The sequence below is a fragment of the Miniopterus schreibersii genome (genome assembly GCF_964146895.1).
Source record: "Miniopterus schreibersii genome assembly, chromosome: 11".
In the NCBI taxonomy this organism is placed as follows: domain Eukaryota; kingdom Metazoa; phylum Chordata; class Mammalia; order Chiroptera; family Miniopteridae; genus Miniopterus; species Miniopterus schreibersii.
In genome coordinates, this window is record NC_138111.1 from 33,691,351 (window position 1) to 33,712,333 (window position 20,983).

General features: G+C 39.0%; 1 protein-coding gene across 4 annotated transcripts in view; it reads right to left on the bottom strand.

Annotated features, from left to right (window-relative positions):
• The window catches only part of TLE4 (TLE family member 4, transcriptional corepressor), a 135,825-nt gene that overhangs the window by 53,021 nt on the left and 61,821 nt on the right, over positions 1 to 20,983 (bottom strand). For 2 of the 4 annotated variants that reach the window (XM_081151134.1, XM_081151136.1), the window contains exons 7-8: positions 14,792 to 14,993; positions 13,428 to 13,444 (exon numbers count right to left, since the gene is read on the bottom strand). In XM_081151134.1, the coding sequence (XP_081007260.1) occupies positions 13,428 to 13,444; positions 14,792 to 14,993 (219 nt within the window). Of the gene's footprint in view, positions 1 to 13,427; positions 13,445 to 14,791; positions 14,997 to 20,983 lie in introns of all 4 variants that reach the window. The other 2 variants (XM_081151133.1, XM_081151135.1) reach the window with 1 other exon arrangement.

Consider the following 20,983-nt stretch of genomic DNA (forward strand, 5'->3'; position numbering starts at 1 on the left):
GCTATGTTGTTGACATGCCTTTGCTATTTCACTGAAAATACCATTAATTTTCTGGCTTCACAACAGCTGAGCTACTCTCCATTTGAATATACAAAAGAGTATTTTGTTTAAACCAAATTAAAAGCGTTCCAGTAAATGACTTCCATTTTGCTAGCTATACTATTTTAGCATATACTGTTTTTCTTAATCTTCCCTGCCTCAACGTCATGCCTGTCATCTCCCCAAGCCAAAATACTTCCATTATTAAAAATGTGGGTTTTTTCTAAGTTGGGGAAGGGGAATCCAGAAACTATTTCTGTTACAGTATTCCTGGCCAGCAACACACCTGAAGGGCATAAGTACAACATGGCTTTTTTAAGGTTATAAGACACGGTGGCTCCTTAATTCTCTCACCTCTTTAAGCCAAGGGAATAAACACCAAACTACTTTCCAGTTTGGTACCTGAAAAGAAAACAGCTACCTACCTACACACACAGACACACACACACACACATTTACACCTTCCATTTCCCATCTAGATAAGTTCTGACATCCCCCATTTAAGTTAGAATGAAAACCAAGACTGCTGCCAAGCCCTCCTGGCATCTCACCACTTTATTTGTTCCCATTTGTATCTAATGCTTTTGTCAACAGTTCAACAAAAGTCAAAGCAAACAACCCACTGCAAACACTGGGGGTAACAGCAACAAGCATGAATCCTTCACAATTATCCAGCCCAGCTGCTCCGAGCTTGTCTGGGCTGCTTTCATTTACAACAATGTCAACAAAAGACTGAAACCCAATAACTAGATGGGTCAATACGGCCACTGTATACCCTCTGGAGGAGGAAACGCTGTGAGCCTCCTTTGCTGCTTGGGCAAACATGTAGAATAATTCAGTCAGATGGACAAGTGCTTGTCTAATCATTTGTCATGTGAATTATTCAACGACTTTCCACGTAAACTACTAAATAGGGCTCTTGAAATATTTCTGCGGCACTTCCAGCTGTCCGACTGCCCGTGCAGAAGCACATGAAAGGAGCAAAAACAGATGAAAACAGAAATCATAACCAGAGTTAGTTCCCAGTGATAATCTCTAGTCTAAGAGAGCCAAGTCTCTACAACTAATCCCTTCAGTCTAACCTTGCCTGGCACTGTCACTACAGGCTGAAGCTTCACTATGGACCAGACTGGGGATGAGCCAAGAGCAAAGCCGTTTACTCAGCCATCACAGCCCACAATCATGGCCTTGACCATCTTTTACCTTGCTCAACTTTAAAAGTCAACCCCTCCCTTTCACAAGCACTGCCAATAGGTACAGTATGTGTTTATGATGTTTAGGAATATTTTAAAAGTATAGCTAGATATGTATTAACAAATTACAAAGCATAGTTTTCAAATACCTGTTTCTAAAGATTTTATTTTAGAACGTCGATTACCTGACCTAATTTTGATTAAAACATTGACGTATATTTAACAAAGAATTATTCTGAGATGTCACAGTTGTGAATTCCAACTTCCCTTTCTTTCCTCTGAAGTGTACGGTTTGTGAAATCATATACAAACCAAACAGCCTGGCAAGAGGGGCCCCTGACCTGGGGTCTGGGCCCTCATCCAACTAAGCCCCTCCTCAGGAGCAAGGGGACACACACACACTCTCTGCCCACCCACTGTGGACTATGAGCTGGGTACCAAGACCCTGAAATTCCCTGCCCAAAGGCCCAAGTTCAGGATTGACTCAGTTCTCTTCCTGGGGACTTTCAGGGATAAACTAAGCTGTTGCTTTGAGCACATCTAGGCTTCAGGGCAACCATCAGGGTGAAATGAAGCAGTAAAAGGCAAGGGGCTTGAGAATTTAAAATTCAAACCTGATCTTTCAGATCATCATGAAGGTGTATTTATTAACTGGATTTATAATAACTTGTAAACTCTCAGACATGATATGAGGGCCTCCACTTTTACTCTTTTCCAGGCCCCATAAATGTCAGGGGTAATCCCAACAGGAAGGTATCATGTAGTTTTGGGAACACCACCCTTTGTGACAAGTCCTACCACCAAATGTTCTACTGTAATACTGTATTTAAGAAAACCATGCAAGAATTTTTCCTCTTAAATATCTTTGGTTTTTACAGATCCGTATCGCCACAACAGTAATGAAAATATTCATTTTATTTCTGTAAGTACTTTTAAAAACACAGTCATAGTTAACAAGTTAAAAATAAAATTCAAGGATTACTGCTGTTTGCTGGGCTTGCACATAGAGTAGGGATAAAAAATCTGAATGCTAGAGATCTTTTCTCTTCTAGATTATTTGTGTTCCCTTTCCTTTCCCAGGCTTCGAACATCCAGATTACAAAAATTACTGCTTTTAACAGACTTAGTCAAACACAGATAAAGGAAACAGCAGAGTCAAACTCATTCAAACTCATCTCCACTCTTCACTATAGCCAGTTTACTTACTGTCATTTATCACTGTGGTAGAATTTTCAATTACTACAGTTTCTAAAAATTTTCAGTTTGGGGCATAAAGATTTGTGCTTTCAAAAAACAAATTGTTACCCAAGATGTGAAAATCACAACTTGAGAATTCTACTTCCTTATAAAGGTCTCTGATAATGCCTGTAACTGTTGTATTTTTGAAGCTGTGTTTCTAGAAAGTTGGTACCTGAAAGAATAAAATTTCATCTGAATAGAAATGGGGCTATTAACTGAGAGCAGCAACAAAAAATTTTTAAGAGAAACCACCTGAGAAGCAAGTAAGGGGGCTCAAACACCCACAAGTCTGATATTATTAGCATTTTGTTTTGCTGATTCCTACAAAACACTATCTGAATGTCAGTCAAAGGCACCGTCAAGATTGGGAGTCTACAGAATGGTGCCACTGGTACTGCTGTCAGGGTTTGCTAACTGCTTACTGTTGCATGTATTAGCACATCAGCCCTGGTAGCTTCCTGGGAACACTGCCTTCACAGAAGCCAGTCCTCCAATCATCATAAACTAGTTTCACATGCACATTTTAAAAGACTTCAAAACTAACTGGAAGCTCAGATAAATGAAGAACAGTCCACTAATGTATTTTACTCTACCCAGAAGGCGGCATACCTCAGTTCCATACTTTTAACAGGAAACTGGTTTGAGGGAAGGAATTGTATCTAATCTTTACTATGCACCCTAAGAATAGAGCATAGGCCTATTTGCCCTCCAGCTGCCAAATCAATACCTACCAACTAATTTTAAATATTTTATTTAGACTGCATTGCCCAATTTTCAAGCTCATCAATCAAGACCAACAGGTTTCGATGTCAGAAACCATTAAAATAATCATTTTTGGTTAGTTGTCTCACAGAAAATCAGGAAAATCTCTCAGCTACAAAGGTACAGCGGTGCCTTTTTAATGTCCAAAGGAAAACATGTACAGATCGACAAGTAGTTCTTCCTACTTAAGGGCCCTCAATATTAATGACAATCAAGCAAACTGAATGCAGCACACATTTGTCTTAATACATTTATTAAAGAAATTGTTCACCCTAAATATTAACATACGGACTACATCCAGCATGAGACATTTCAAATGTAATATTTGGAAAGAAAGAGGGCTGACCCCCTAAGGAAGAACGGCGGAAGAGAAAAAAGGGTAGAAGAAGGAAAAAGGAAAAGAGAAGGGAATTGAAAATAACAAGGGTGAGCAAAACAGTTGACAAGTGAGCATCTGGCGGGACAGGAGGAACTGAACACAGTCTGCAGAGTGGTGCTGCAGTCTGGAGGGAGGGGTGTCAGTTTGAAGATGGGGGCAGGGGCAGGAAAGGGGAAGAAGTGAGGACAATCCTGTTAGGAGTGGGGGAGTAACTAACCAAAGGACTGCTCCTGAATGCTTCTCTATTTAGTCACTGTTTGCCCTATTCTCCCTAGGGCAAAAATGTCCCCAGTGCAGTTTAAAATTTCTCTAAGTAAGGTCAGAATGGGATATTACCAGATTTATCAAAACAGATCCCAGCCAAGGCATCCAATTCAGGAGTCTCAGACTAGTCCAATACGGTATGGTTATAATCCCCAAGGAGGAGGACCCCCAGGGCAGAGGCTGGGCCTGGGTGTGAGACTGGGACAAAGGTGCAGAATATAACTCAGAGAGACCTTTCAAATCCTGATAACTGGTATAAACACAAATGATTATTTCAATTTTCTCTAAAGACTACTTTTTCAGGGCAGCTCAATAAACCCAATAATGCTCAGGTTTACTACAAAAATTTTTATTCATTTCCCTATGCACCCAAAAGTAAGCTAATAATGTCCCACTGAGAGTGCTGCCAGGCCCAATCCTCCACTGCTGAACGCACTACCAGGATAAATCTCCCCTCACTTGCCATTCCACCATCCACTTTAGGGCAAGGCCCTGGGGACTGCTCCAGATTACCCCTCCACACACCGTGTCACAGGCACAAACAAGCCTGAGTGGCCCAATCAGTGCCAAGAAAAGAACAAACTAAAAGAGATTAATTCACAGATGTTCATGCATTTCACATACACTGTGCCCCATGGTCCGTTGCTAGGGCAACGGGAGACCACCAGTGCGCGCTTTATTGGCTTTATGAAGTGCGTCGCGGGGACTATAGTCCGAGAAATGCTGCATAATAATAGTGTAGCTTTTCTGAAGCCTTGTTTTGTGTTTATCCACATTTAACCTTCTGAGTATTATAAAGAGCATCATTATGCATAGCCTTAAAACCCCCTACCACCACCACCACCATCATCACCAAACTGCCTCAACTTTCTATCTAGAAACATTAAAATGCATCTCCTGGGGGTCCATTTTGGGACGTTCCATGTTAAACTGCTCAACCAGTTCCACGAGGGAGAAAAAAAACAACCCTACACCATTTAAAGATCGCTATATTAGTGCAGCCAACCGTATCGACCATGCCTAAGCAGAGAAGCCACAAAACCGAATCACACATGGCCCTTACTTTCTAGGCGTCGGGAAGAACCTTGCCTTACAGTACTGGTAGGTAGTTTTCACGCGATGGAGCAGAGAACCAGCATGCTTATCAGGCCCAAGGCTCTCCCTGTCCAATAGAACTTTCTGCAATGATGGGAATGTTCTGTATCTGCACTGGTGCGGGAGTTACCACAGCCACATGTAGTGACTGAGCACTTGAAATGTGGCTAACGCAACTGAGAAACTGGGTTTTCAAATTTTATTTCATTTAAACTAATTTAAATTTAAATGGTTTCATGTGGCTGGTGGCTACCGTACTGGACAGTGAAGTTTCAGAGGCTTACTGGACAACTATGCAGGTTTTAAAAGTTCATAAAAAGCTCTCTCTCCATGCTTTTATAGTTTCTGCTTAATTCCTAAAAACATATCTCCAAGTAAATGCACACAGAACAGTATTCAGGACTGCGGCTGCTGCTCGCTGTGCCAGTTCCAAACAGCTCTCAGCACTCGGCCTCAGCAGCCTGGTTCTTTGTCCAAAAGGCCCAGGGATGAAGAGTGACTCCCCCACTCAGGGTGGGAGGTTAAAATCACCAATGTCACAGCTCTCAGAGCAGAAGCACAGATCAAGTGTTAATCTAAAGGGAAGGGGCGGCTGAGGGGGAGAACACAGGCTGGCAGGGCGAGGGAGGATCTGGAATGAAGAGGAGAAAAATGAAACCAGTGAACAGATCAGTAGAAGCAACAGCTCACATTAAGATTCACAGGAGAAAGAACACACCGAGACAATCATTTCCTGGGAAAAGCTCAAGCCTAATGAGAATTTACTCTGCTCCTTTATGTGACAACCAGCCCTTTTGTGGAACGGGCTTCCTGACTGACAGGAACCCAGGGCCCCTTAATAGGATTTCCATATTATTTCCAACACCTGCCCAGAAGTTATTTGTTTACATTGAAGGAGGCAAGATTCTCAAATCAGACATCTGCTTCTAGTTCAGGCATATCTTAGGAAACCATCTAGAAAGCAGCTTTGTTACCATGGTGACATTTTTATTTTCTTCCTTTAGTTGGCTCAAAACATTAGCATTTCCAATTTTATTTTGTTGTTCAAAAGGCCAAATGTCGCTCAAGAAAACAGAAGTTTAAAGAAAGATAAGTGAATGGAATACTCAAAATTTTCTAGAATAATTGAAATGATCACAAGGAAGAATAAATAAAAATGAGGTGGAATTATATGACTTCTCTCATTGGGCGGCATCACTAACCTGCTTATCTCCCCCACCTCCTCAATCCTTACATTTGAACATTCAGCAACTTGAAAAATACTGATTTTGGGAAAATAGTTCAAGAATCCTTAGGATGTGATACAATTAATTAATGAGTCATTTCCATGAAAAAGAATCCTCAAACTCACCTAATCACTGTATCTTAGAAAGTTCACTTACAGTACTTAAGCCATTTTAACGTCCACCTTGCTGCCTGCAATTCAGTCAAGGAGAAGGTGGTGAGGGGCAGGAAAGAGAAAGCTTTTCATGAACGTGCCGTGGCTGAAGAGGGGCTGGAGTATCAAACAGTGTGAGGGAAGAAAGGCAGACTGCGCATGAGTGGGTTACATGCATGTGTACATGTGTTGTAGTTTTCCTGTTTCTTGGGAAGCAAAACTGGAGGCATCATAGAACCTAGGGCAGGGGGAAGTTGGCTACCAATTACAACTATCACACATAAACACAAGTTAAAGTTATAATACTAGCACTTGAAGTTTAAAATGCTTTTTAAAGCTGTATAATGTATTACATACAGAAATACATGGGTTGGTTCTGAATAATGAATCTGATCAATTTAAAGTCATATTTTTTTCAACATTTAGATCAATTCTGAGGTTTAAAGTTTTGATTTACCATATCTAACCAGCATTACTTAATCTTGAAATATGATTTTATTACTTCCATTTATTAAGAGCAAGCTTATTTAAAAGAATTATACAGAAAGTATTACTCAGCAAACTTCTTTCTAGTCCCCTTTCATGAAGCGGGAATTCTGTTCAATCCTGTCCCAAGGCAGTTGCCATGGTAATAATTAGATATAACTCCTCATCATGTCCAAAATTATAACCCTTGTTAGTAGTGGCCCCTTCGTATAGAGTATTTAACCCAGAATATATCTGATTTAAACTACTGTGGAACAAAATATGGAAGTTGGATAGAGGTAGCTTTCGCAGCAGAAATGATTCAAGAATGCAAAGAGTAAGAGTAATAAGTTTCCCCTGGGTGATTTTATGATTTTTCCAGAGCGGGTCATGGGATTGTGTTAGTATAAGAATACAGAAAAGGTGAACAATTCTTTAGAATAATTCTTTTGGAAGAATTATCTATATTTTGAGAAGCAAATGTGAAATCCAGAGCCAGTTATATAGAAACTTTACGGTGTAGTATTTTTGCAAGAGATGAAATGCATTCTAATTAAGAAAATTAAAGACATTAGACATCAGGATGAAAACGTTTCTTGTAACTAAGAGGGCTTGTTTATGGAGGAAAATAATTAAACTTCTCTTGCCAAAAATCAACTGGAAAAAGCAGACCCCACAACCAGCCCGCCCCTGTTAATTAATATTTGCTCTGCTTTGGCAACTGGTGTAGGAGGGTGCAACAAACAAGCTCGTCTCCCCCAATCACATCATTAAGCCATTCATGCTCACCACTTCCGGACCAGCTATGCCCTAAAGATATTTATTCATCTGTTCCATAAACAAACAATTACACCATATTTTCCGGAATTAAAGCACCTGTTACATTTCACAAAGCTTACATGCCCAGAGGCAGGTATCAATTAATACTGAACAAAGTACTGCATCATAAACCAATAGAATAAAACTTCCTGATTGCCCTTTGATAAGATAACTCTAAATAATAAAATACATGGTAGAAACAAATGCCTCAACAAACAATTAAAAAGCAACAGTAGTGTGGAAACATTTAACTTTAAATTACCATCTCATTTTGGAAAACTGAAGGAGTTAAACATTAAATGCTTAAAAGGCATAACTGAAAACATTAAACTATCCCAAAATGAAATATAATTACCACTGTTTTATTTGGCTAATAGTAAGGCCAACTTTATTGCTGAAACATACCCTATGGCATAAGATTTTTATTGTAAAATTCATTTCTAGGATGGGATTGAATAACGTAAGAAAACATCTACATTCCAAATGCCTGAAAAAATGCCTAGAATAGCAGCTTTGAGATCCCGGAAGCTGAGTGACTTGCCCAGACACACAGCTTCCCGGGGGGGGGGGGGGGGATGATTTCTAGCAGTCAGGATTTTCCTAATTTTTTTTACAATTCCCTTCTCAGACTAAACCTTGATTTGTCCTTCTATGCAGTTCCACAAAAAAGATTGATTCTTGCCTCAAGGAGCTAAAAATTTAGTGGGAGAAACTTTACTCTGTGGGAAATGGGCATCAGGGACATCACCTATAAGGAAATAATTTTATTTAAAATATTTTTAAAACACTGCTTAAAAATGTACTTTAAAAGCATATCTCAAGCAATACTTATGTTCGGAAAGTGGAGCTGGAATTTCAAACACATCACAGTCTGTGTTTTAAAGGTTAAAGGGTGCAAAAAGAATTGTTTATTGAAGATCGGCATACATTTCTAGATATTTTACTCCCTTAACTATTGGTAAACTTCATTAAATTGTTCATTACCAGCATGTATATACAAAATCTACACTTAGTTCTACCCACATGGTTATCCCTCTCCTACTCGCCCCCCTTTCCTCAAGTAGTTTCTCCTCTGGAATTCTCCCACACAGTACATGCGAAGGGGTTAAACATATTAAAGGCACCTCTTTCTCAGACAGATAGTCCTTTGAGACAGGAAAAATGGGGGTAGGTAGACCAAGTCTCACAGGTCACACACAATCCTGGACTACACAACCCTGACCATTAAGTCTTGATCTACAAAGTGAAGAGGCAAACAGAAGTAATCATTCTGTTAATTCAGGCTAAAAACTCACTTTCACCTGTAACACCCAACTAAGGAGAGCCAAAGTTCTTTGTTGGTCTCAATCATACACTCCAATTTGAACACAAAAACGCTAGTCTAATTCCCCACTAATAAACCTTTATTGCCAAAAGAGAGTAACTGAAGACACAAGAAGAAAAGCAATGCATGATGATTTACTCATCTACATAGAATATACACCAAAATACAGCTGGGGCTGAGCAAACAGGCATTGCCTTAGGACAAGCAATGAATGGAACATGAAAACTCTTAAACAGAAACAAAGAATTCACATAGGAGGGAAAAAAAGCTTAACACACACACTCACAGAAAAGCATTCAGCTTGAAAAACAGCTATATACAGGGTGGGGCAAAAACAGGTTTACTGTCGTGAGTATGTGAAATGTGGAGTTTATTCTTGTATTGTTATTTATTAATTATTGTATTATTTTCCATACAGACAACAGTAAACCTACTTTTGCCCACCCTGTATATATATATTTTTAAAGTACACCATTCATACTTACACTAGCGAAAATTGCAAAAACTATGACGTTCAATATTGGTGGATTGTGTAGAAACATAAACGTTGCATGTGGCATTTTAAAATGGTACAGTGTTTCTGGAGATAAATTTGGCAATGTACAAGTCAGTAAAAATGATCATACTCTTTGATGACAATGCAGCATTTTGGGGAAGACACTCCAATGAAATAACAAAAATTAATACCACTTAGAGGTAAAAGGTGTACTTACGCTATATTTTACAAATAAAACATTGCAAATCCCTCGCAGACCTGACTTGAGGTTGCTGCGTTCAGGAGGACCATGTAGACACATATAAAGGACTTAGGAGGTAGCAAAGCAAGCAAAATACTATCGAGTTCGGAGAAGCCCTGCAGGTAATCAATAGCTGGTGATAGTGAATTTTGCTCTTTATATTCAAGCTGGTCTTGATTTTGGGGCCTATATTTTGCTAGAAAGTATTAGAACTGTGCAGACATTTTGGGGGGTGGTAATTAGACTAATTTCTCAGCCTCAAATTCCTACCAAGTTTTAGGCAATTTGTCCTTCACAGCTCTGACTCATGACCCTCATTCCAGCCACTCAGGTGAAAACTGACAGTGATGTGAGGACACTAATGACTCCTTTTCATGAACTGGGACCTCAAGCAACTGGGAAGCAATTGGGAAGCAACTGTTAGCATGTAGGAATGTCCTCTCTGCCACCATTTTATCCCCAACCGACTTGTACCTCTCAGCCCTCAGTAGTAGTGATGGGCAGGGGAAAGTCCCATCACCTCAGAACACATTTCCTTGGTTTCACTTATGTCTTTTCATGGGATGAGAGAAATGATTCTAAACACTCTAGAAGACAGTGAGAAAACTCCCACCCAGAAAAGAGAAGTGGGAACCTATTTGGAAGCCTTTTAGAACTTTGAGCTTTCCACCCTACCACTTAGCATGAGAGCAGATCATGGTCTGTTTCTTGCCATTTTCAGCCCTCAAATCTGGGGCTTACTGTTGGGCACACAGAGTCACTGGATAGCCAAGTGACAAGCAGGTGTCAACAGCCCTAGAACACACACCATTCTGGTTTCTCATCACCAAATAAGTTGATTCTTGGGCTCCTACAGTGCCCACTCCTTTAGGTCCATATTTACATTCTCCACCATAACTTCAGATACAGGTCTGCAAATAACAGACTTAGGAATGAACTTGGCTACTGGAGATACAGAAAACAAGATCAATAAAGCCAATAGAAGGTGGTTTAGTGTCCATTGAACTTCCAGGGAGAGAAAGGAAAAAAGAGTAAAAAGCCTGACACTTTAACAGGAGAATTTCTTTCATTTTACTTGACACCTAAACGTAAAGCACTTTAATTACCTGGATCTTTACATTAAGTTTAAATTTATATATTATGAGCTATTCTGAAATCTGCTCTGTTTAATAATCTGAAACGTCAAGAAAATATTTTAAAGAGTCTTTCACAATTAAACCTATCCACAACCTTGTATAAATCAAAATTTTGCTACCATATCAAAATGTTACACTGGGACTGTATAACACTGCCCACATCCTCATTACATGCAACACTAATTACTACCAGCAGATTCAGAATTTTCTGCACATTAGAGGCTTTTAGGAAAGCTATAAAAAATTTCAGGCACCATTAATTTAAATTTGTATTGAAATTTCCTTTTGACAGATGGCCAAAAATTACTTATTATTTAGAGTGCCAGAGCTGCCTGTTTGCACATTAGAAGAGGAAAGGGAAAAATTAAAAGCAAGAAGGAAATTTATGTCACGTTCATTACCTGTTAAATGTTAAGGAGCATTATCCTGCATGAATAAATTATTTCATACAAGCCTGACTCCAGCTGCAGGCAACCGGCACGCTCTGGCTGATAAAAACCATCTCAAGTCACACAGCAGACAATCATAAAAAGCCCCTCTTAACCAGGAACCACTTACAGGAGGGTGAGGAAGATCAATGGAACAAGCAGCTAACTGCTTCTCGGAGCATCACAGAACACAGTTACGGAAATCGGCGAACTATTTCACCTCGCAAAGCCACTGGAGAGCCCCAAACGTGAGACCACACAACTTGGAATTTGAGAATGGTACCCCCAATCACTTTATAGTTACCTCCCACAGTAAATCAAGCCAAAATCGTCCACCTCGATTTCCTTTTTGTTTTGCCCCTGGCTTCCAGCTATGTAGAAACTCACTCCCAAACTCATACTGAATGATTACAGATGATTTCAAAATATACCCACCTCTGGTGTGAGGGACTATAAAATGTAATTGACACAAAAGTATGCACTGGAGTGTAAATAGTTGCAGTCTTCTGGGAGTGGGGCAGGGGAGGAGGCTTTTGTTTAGTTCACTGGCCTGCCTGAAGGTATGTATTTATCAAAAGGCAGGGAATGTTTATATTATGGCCTCAGAATAACTAGACAGGCTTTCCAATGGCTCCTATCAGCTAATCCTGGTCAATGCATTTACTTACGAGTTCCTAAGTACACATGGGTGGAACACTTACTACACTCTAAAAATGCTTTTTAATCTAGGTATTGATATGCATATTATACAACAAAATACACAACTGTAAATGCATTAAATAATTCAATGTGTGTAGTTCCAATTGTAAATGCTGACATTTCTATGTGTGTGCAGATGCCCTTTCAAATGACAAAGATTCTTGAAGGGTAAAATGGATTACAGTGGTACCTGGGTTTTCGAATGTACTCCGTTCTGGAAGACCATTCGAGTTCTGAAACGTTCGAAAACCAAGGGATCAACAGCCGACAGCTGAGCCTCAGGGTCTTGCCCTCAGCAGGAGACGTGCGGCATGTTCCACTTCCGAGGCATGTTCAAAAACCGAAGCATTTCCTTCTGGGTTTATGGCATTCGTAAACCGAAATGTTCATCAACGGAGTTGTTCGAAAACCGAGGTACCACTGTAATTTTTATTTTCCCTTATTTAAGGGCTTTGGAAAAAACCCTACTTCCCTTTGATTGTAAAAGGACAGGAATAAAGAGGCATTCAAAGTGACAGCACAGGTGGTCCAAAGGAAGATTTTAGTCTTCATACACAACTTCATTAAAAACTGCAAGGGATCTCACTGACTGTGCTCCAGAACATTCAATTGTGAAATACAAGAAAAGGAACTGACAGCATCTGTACTTTGGCCAGTGCTTGAGAACTGTCCTTTCCTTCCTAGTCTACACAAACACAATCGCATACACAATACAATTACGCACAATCAGTAGCATATTTACATTGTGCCTGGCTCAAAAGTGATCAAGCAATTTTCATCATATTTTACTCATTTCCTGCCATAGTAGCCTGTTTTTCTTATTTGCTTACTATATAAATTCAGGCATCCTTAGTGTATCCCATTCTGGTGTTATACAAGCATATCCAAGTCATTAGGCCCTAAATACTTTTCCTCTTTCCTGAAAACTTGTCTATAAAGAGATACAAAAAGCAGATACAACAAATGCAAAACTTAAGGAGAATAACTTGCTACTCTGGAAACCAAGATGTTACTGAATTTTTTAAAAATTATCTCTGGTGAAAAAAAAAACGCTTTTAAACAATGTTTTGATAATTTTGTAGGATAAAATTATTTCCCAAAATACCAGACTAATGTGTATTTCCTTATACACTAATTTATTTACTTCCTTTCCTTATTATTTATCTTATATCCAAAGCCTGAAGAAACCAGTTTATTTTTTTCACATGGCAGGACATAATAAAATGAGCAATGCAAGCCAGATCTTATAACTCAATGTTGGTCTACAAATCTAATTCTGATAGAGAAATGGGACCAATATTTTCAAAAATCCCAACCACACAACTGAAAGTAATCCAAAAATGCAGTTAACCACTATTTGGTAAGGCCCATCAAATCAGTCTCTAAATCTTGGAGAATCCATTACTCAATATACTCAGATCACTCTGAGCCCCTTAAAGCTATTCCTTCGCCTGTGAATTTGAGTCCTACCTTGATGGAGTCTCTGTCTACAGGCAAAACAGCAACAACACAGGCAGATCAAGTGGTGGGAAGAAGGAAAAAATAAAAGTTCTAGTTAGTTTACATAAAATCATACATTTATCAAACTTGATTACTGCTAAATAATGGCACAGATATCACCTTTGCTGTAAAGTTAATTATCAATCCTACTCGACCAGATTCACTAAGTGCCAATCTACTTTTGACACAATTTCAGAAAGCAAAGCTGGATATTCCTATTCATACTCCTTATCAACGTCCCCACTTATAAAAGTGTTTATAATTATGCCTTAACTCTGAACCATAGCTTTAAGATAACTGGATGACAAATATTATAGTGCTTCCAACATCAGAGATGGGAAATTTATTTCATGTAATAAATATCATTTACCCAGGATTATAATTCATGGTAATGATACTGCAACAGGAGTAGATAAGAGGTTTTAATTATGAGCCACACCCTTTCAAGCAATGAACCACCCATGTGCTAAGTAAATTCCCACAAAAGAATGCTGGGAGAGACCTTTTCATTTGCTTTTCTGCCATTAGCTAATAAAAATTATTAGTAAGTACCATACAAACATAGAGTCACATCAAAGGGTCCCTACACCATCATCTACTTTAGTGGAGGGAGGAAACCAACCTTGAAGGAGCATAACAATTGTGTTCTTATAGGAAAAAATAAGTTAATATCGTGCTTGTAATCAGACTGGGTGAGAGAGGTAGTTAAGGCAACAGGTTTCACTAATTTGGGCTGTATTTTCTCAATTACTAAGACTAACAAAATTGTTTTGTTACTTGTGAGATTATTACTGCACTATATAGGCTGATGTGATATATAAATAATAATTGATTCTATCAAACTATAAAGTAAACCTTTATCAGTAAGTCTTTCCCCAAAACAGATTTGGTCAAAATTAGCTATTAAGGATACTCACTATTTTAAACACAGAGCACTGTGGGATTTCATTACTGATTTACACTCGGGGAACACAGGAGGTAGGAGCAAGGGATGAAAGGCAATAACCAGGAAATAGAACCCCTTGCCCTTGAGGAGTGCATCAACTTTTTTTTTTTTTAATGTATGTTTACTGTTGAAAGTATTACAGATGTCACCCTTTTTTCCCCATTGACCCTCCTCCTCCCCATTCCCTGCCCCTCCCTAGGCCTTCACCTCTTGCCAATCACTAGGGTATCATCTGGCAAAAGACTGCTTCCAATAATTAATTTACCTTCCAGCAAAAATTCTTTGTTTAGTCAATGATAAAACTAAATCCAGAGAGAGAGACAGAATAAACAATGGCAGCAGCAGCAGGTAGGTAATATCAGGTTGACATCCCAAAACAGTCACTCACCTCTTTGGTGATCATTGTCATGGTGCTTCTTCTCATCTTTAATTGGAAGGTGGGACTGACCTCCGAGGGCACTGGAGAGGGCCAGGAGGCTCGCACTGCTACCAATGGGTGGAATGGCAGGAGGCTGTATCCCTGAAGGGTGTGGGGTCAGAGGCACAGGCAGACCATGTCCATGTGATAAATGCTGGGCCTGGAGTTGTTGCTGCTGTGAGAAATGAGACAAAGATATTGAACTTGTTCCATATATATGAACTCAAAGAAAAGGAGAGAAAAGACATACAACGAGATCATGGTAAACCCAGCACCAATGAAGGAAAGATTTATATCTATCTATCTATCTATCTATCTATCTATCTATCTATCTATCTATCTATCATCTATCTATCTATCTATCTATCTATCTATCTATCATCTATCTATCTATCATCTATCTATCTATCTATCTATCTATCTATCTATCTATCTATCATCTATCTATCATCTATCTATCTATCTATCTATCTATCTATCTATCTATCTATCTATCTATCTATCTATCATCTATCTATCATCTATCTATCTATCATCTCTCTCTCTCTCTCATCATCTATCTATGGAAAGAGAGAGAGAGAGAGGAGAGAGGAGAGAGGGAGATGTGTAATGGAGAAATGTTGTCCTTTTTACTTAGATTTGGGAGTTTGACAATGCACTGTAAATAACAATTCTTAAATAGTGAAATTATCTAAGTAACTTTTAATAGCTAAAATTCATCTTTCTTTAATAAAGCATCTATATTTTATTCTCCAAAACATAAGGCTGTACTATCATGCATTTCTAATCAAAACATATACGTGACTAACTGTTAAAGCAGTTATGTTGAACAAAAAAAAGCTGAAAATTGAGAAAATTAGTGTTAAACAGTTCTCCCAGAACTGCTGCACAGCATGCAGTGAGAGTTAATTTGAAAGAGAAAACCTGAATTAACAACCCAGAGAAGGAAACTGGTTGCAGCCACCGTTTTAAGCCCCTTTAAGTGTCCTCAGCGGTACTTGAGCAAATTACTAAAGAAAATCTAATGTAGCAAGGCTTGGGTCCTCCTGTAGGCTTGCTCAATAATGCTGAAATAATTGGGCACTCTGTGCACGTTTAGTGATGCTCGAATGAAAAGCTAGAGGCCTGCCCTTGTACTCTTCTCCGGCAGCCGCCTCCGTGTTGTGACAGGTTTATCTGAGTGGGACTGTGAGGCATGCACCAGTAACTGTGCTGACAAGAGTTTAAAGTCATTTTTACCAGCACACTGGCAACACATGGAGAAAGCCCTGGAGAGGCTGGAATGGGAGTGCTTGACCTCAGCAGAGGCCACATCTAGACTGAGGCTGCATCAGGCTTGGCTGTGGGCAGGACTTGCTGCTCTTCCAGGGGAGGGGGGGGGGAGATGACAGGAGGATGTCCAGTTCATATGTCCCTCAACAAAAATCCCTTCAACTTGAGACCCTACCCTGCTTAACAATGTTCTATGAGAACAAGTGCTGAGAAATTCTCTAACTTGTGTAGTGATTATATTTTAATTAATGCCTTGAGATAAATCACCTGTCAGGCCCATCCTATGATAGCCCAATAGTCTCGTCTGTAATTTTCTAAGCAGGATTTCACAAAATAGCTTATTCAACATGTGTGGGGTAGAAAATTCTGCTCCCTTTTACTGATAAGAAGGATCCTGAAATACTTTTATTTTTAAAGGAAGTACTTCAAAGGGAAAAAAGTGAAAAAAAATTTCTGCTCCCCAAATTACTTTTATTTCCTTCCTCTTCCCCTCTACATGGTCTTCCTGTTTCAGACTATAAAAGTCAAAGCATAGCAGTAATTACTAGCTCTTTTCTCCAACTGACCTGCATCTATATTCTGGCTACGTGCACTTAAAATGTTGTCATAAAGTACTAACACTTTTAAGACAAGGTGACATACATAAAATGGAAAAATCAGTGCCATGATCCAGATTCTCCACCCAGCAATGCCCACGCCCAAGTCCTATCAAAGCGTTACCTAGCTGCCTAGCTCAAAATAATGCATTTCTTCGTTTGTGTGACCAAAATCACATTCATAATTCTTTATGTACTGTTATTCAGTTGTGACCAAAAAATATGAACACACAAGCACATTTTCTAAATGTGTTGAAAATAATGTCTATAAAGAAAACAAGGCCTTCAGGTAAATATATGGTAAATTTATTTTAAGACCTTGTTCAACTGAAATTGCCAGAAAATTGCTCCAATTCTCTTTCTCCTCTAAATCCCCTAATACTTAGTATGTAAGGTTGGGCACGCAGCTACTTTCTATCTCAGATCAGAGTTCAATTGGCAAGCATTTATTAAGAGCCTGCATATATGTCTCTCTGATCACCTTTCCTAGACTCTCAAGCTCCGTGAGAACCTACAACTGAAACAAACCCTAGTTGACTAAAAAGCACTGACTGAGGAATTCATATAATACCTGAGCAATTTAAAAATATAATTCTATTTCTTCAGACACTAAAAACAACCACCCTCAGTCAAAAGCAATACCTTCAGAGATGCAGGTGTTTCCCTTTTATTTTTCTCCTATAGGACAAAACATAAGCACCAACAGCCCCATTTTTCCATCTGACCAGGAACTTTTCAAAGGCAGAAAATACACCCCTCATGTGCTGCACACGCCATTCACAGTGAAGACTGCCTGGGACCCTCACCTGTGCTCTAACACCACACCTTACCCTCTTCTCCCCCTGTACCTACACGAAGGGTCCCTTCCCACGAAGGGTCACCTTCCCTCACCTGCACAAGCAACTTCATCTTTTTCCCCTTCTTGTTTCACTGCTCTCTCCCCCATCTTCAGTTGTTCTGTCACTGACTGTGTCTTTCTGCTTGCAAGCTTAATACCTGGGTCCCTAACATTTCACTTAAGGCGATTTGCCTACCCAATGCCAAAGGAGCCTGAAGTAGCATTTTTTCAGGAGGAAAACACTCTGTATTTTCCCTTTTTGTGTCCTCCACTGCCCCTAACACAGTGCCTTGCACATTAATTGGCACTTGATAAATGTTTTTTAATTTAATTAAAATAACCTTCTTTTGCCCTCTTGAGCTACAGCCCTGTGTGTGTGTGTGTGTGTGTGTGTGTGTGTGTGTGTGTGTGTGTGTGTATATATATATATATATATATATATCTCCTTGTCTTTGCACAGCCAAACTTCTTTTAAAAGATTTACTGTCTCCAGTTCTCAGCAACCTGCTTCTGGGTACACACACACTCTCCTTTCTCTCTAATCCCCCATAATCTAGCTTCCAGGTCCACCATTGTCATGAACCTGATGACCATTCAGACAGCAATTATTTTGAGATTTTCAGCTTCTTTCTGACAAGTCTGCAGCCACAGACAGCATGTCCTCCCTGCTGACACTCTTCTCCAACTGCCTCAGGAGCACTGCCATCACCAAGGCAGCTCTTCACCTCTCTGACTGCGTCCCTTAGATTTCCTTCTTGGCTTTTTCTTCTCTTGCTCACTAAAGAAGAGTCCTAAACCTTTTGCTCCTCTCCCGTGCTCAGTATCCCTGGTCTAACTGATTGCCAGACAGTTCTACTTGGCAGTCCACATTTCCTGAAAATAAAAATGTTTAAAACAAATCCCCTAAGTAACCTCCACTGGGTCAAGATATATATCAGTCGCCATCAATTCGTTTTTCTTCTGTGCTCCTCTATCGTAAGCACAGACTCCTGTCAATTCTCAAATAATTCCTTTTATTTCTACTGCCAGCATACTAGTCAAACCCTTCTCACCCCATACTTTGATTACCACAAATCTCCATTAGCTCATTTCCATTCCAATCCTGCATCACTATAGGAAATTTCATTTTCAAAATTTATGTCATCTCCTGTCTGTTAGAACAATCTCTCCATTACTTATCTGAGTTAAGTTGCACTCACCCATCCCAGCTCAGCTCATGTTTTACCTGTTCTACAAAGACTTCTCCATACACTCCAAATGCCTGCTATCTTACAGGACTCCCGGTATCATTCACTGGCACAGGCTGCCTTGTACAAGTACAGTTATTCATCTTTTTATGAATAAGAAGACCTAACTTGCCAATGAGATTGCAAGACTGGAATGAAGAGACCAGTCTCACGCCTCTTTGCACCCCTGGCACCTAGAGGACCATTACAGTCATATGAATATGTATTTAAAGCGTTTGATGAATTAAACTTCTACTAAATATGAAGAGTTCCTATATGCCCTTTACCCATCTTCCACTAATGTTATCATCTTATATAACCAGATTTTTTCAAAACTAAAAAATTAACATAAGTACATTACTATTAATCAAATTATAGACTTTATTCAGATTTCCCTAGTTTTTCCACTAATATATTCCAGGATGCCACACCGCATTTAGAGAGGTTCTGATTTTTCACTTGTTATCATACAAAAATTACAAAGCCCTTTCCAAGATTTTATGAATGGCAACATCCACACAGTCTAATTGTTTCATAGAATACTCCTTGAGCTTAGGTGAGAAAAAAAATTGAGAGCAGGTTACCACAAACCCATTTTACAAATCATCCATTATAATACAAAATATCAAACAAACGAAAAGCACACTCAGTAGGGAATCCTATAGAAAAGAAAAATTTTTATCAGATAAAACTGTAAGATTAAAATAAGATTAAATAAATCACCAAAAGGTATATGACATAAATTAAGATAAATATACTGAAATACTGTAGTAGGTTTTAAAATGTTTACATCCATAAAACAGACCACTTTCTATATTTAAAGGTCATTTTTAAGCTTCTTTGTAAGTTTCTACCTTAGAAACTATCTTAGCAGTAGAGTGGTAGATGTACTTATAATTGATGACTCCTAATTAGTCAATAAAACCAATGTATTAGAGGCAATCTTTAAATAAGAACACAAATGTCACCAACAGCTAACCTGAGCTTCACCCTTTCCTCTATTTTAAATAAATGGCTTTAATTTATCAAATTTCAAAAAAATTTAAGAATTCAATATTTTTAAAAATCTCTATCAAGTCTTCTCATCAACAGAGGAAAAAGTCAAAGCAGACTCCTTGGAAAAGGAGTTAGATTTCCGTGGATATTGTTCAAGGAACTTAGAGCAATGTCAATTGCTCTACAACATAGAAAAGCTTCCTCACCATTCCCAACAGCTTTAAGTTGTCCTCTGATCTCTGCTTCTGCCTCATCTATGTTAATTACAAGAGCAATTAACCTGCAAAGGTTTATTACTTTATCCTACAATCACACTCACACTAAGAAAAAAAGACTGGAAGGAAAGAAAATGGATAAGAGTACACAGTTCAACACTGATTTGTTACTAAAATAATTTAAGATAAATCACCACTCCAGATAATTATAATTCAGTAGTTTAAAAAATGTTGACTTCAGAAGGAAAAAAAACAAACAAAACTATCAAGCCAAAGAATCAAAGAGGAGGGCATAGACCAATTAAATATTTAAATAAAATACATGCTATGTAACCAAAACTGAGAAACCAGGCAGAGGTTTTCTTTCCACCACCTTTCATTTCTTCTACACTATCAACAGAAGAATCCTCAAAAAATAAATAAGTAAATTAATTTTTTTAAATAAGTGAGCAAGAAAGCTATGTAGACTAATGAGGTGACAAATAGGACGAGCAAAATAGAATGGGGTCTTCACTGGCAACACTTGAGACAATTTAAGCATCATAAGGAATAATAACTGTAACAGATAATAACACATTTTTTAAGTTTCTAGGAGTGGGGTCCGTGGTACACCAAGAAAAAAGATGAAGCTGTGGGGCATTTTAGGGCCAAAACCTAGAGAGTGACTCCCAACTCCACAACAATCTTCCAACCAGCAGGCCAAGTTGGGTGCACTGAGCTTGTATATGTGCCTTGATCCAACCAGGAGACACCAAGCTAGGAGAGAAGTGAGAGGCTGGAGAGGAGCCAGGAAAGAGAAGGCAACAGACTCTGAAACACAGCAACAAGCACAGGGCAGGGCCCAGGACCAGGCTGATAGTCACCTCCTGGGACTGAGAAGTGCCGTTTAGTAAGGACACTGGGGGTTGGGTGGAGTCTGAGAAAGAAGATCCTGGATGGCACTCAGGAATCACAGGAAGTTGCATCAGAGTTACCTGGCTGGAATCCTTATCATTTACATGAGCAAGAGCCAGTTACTT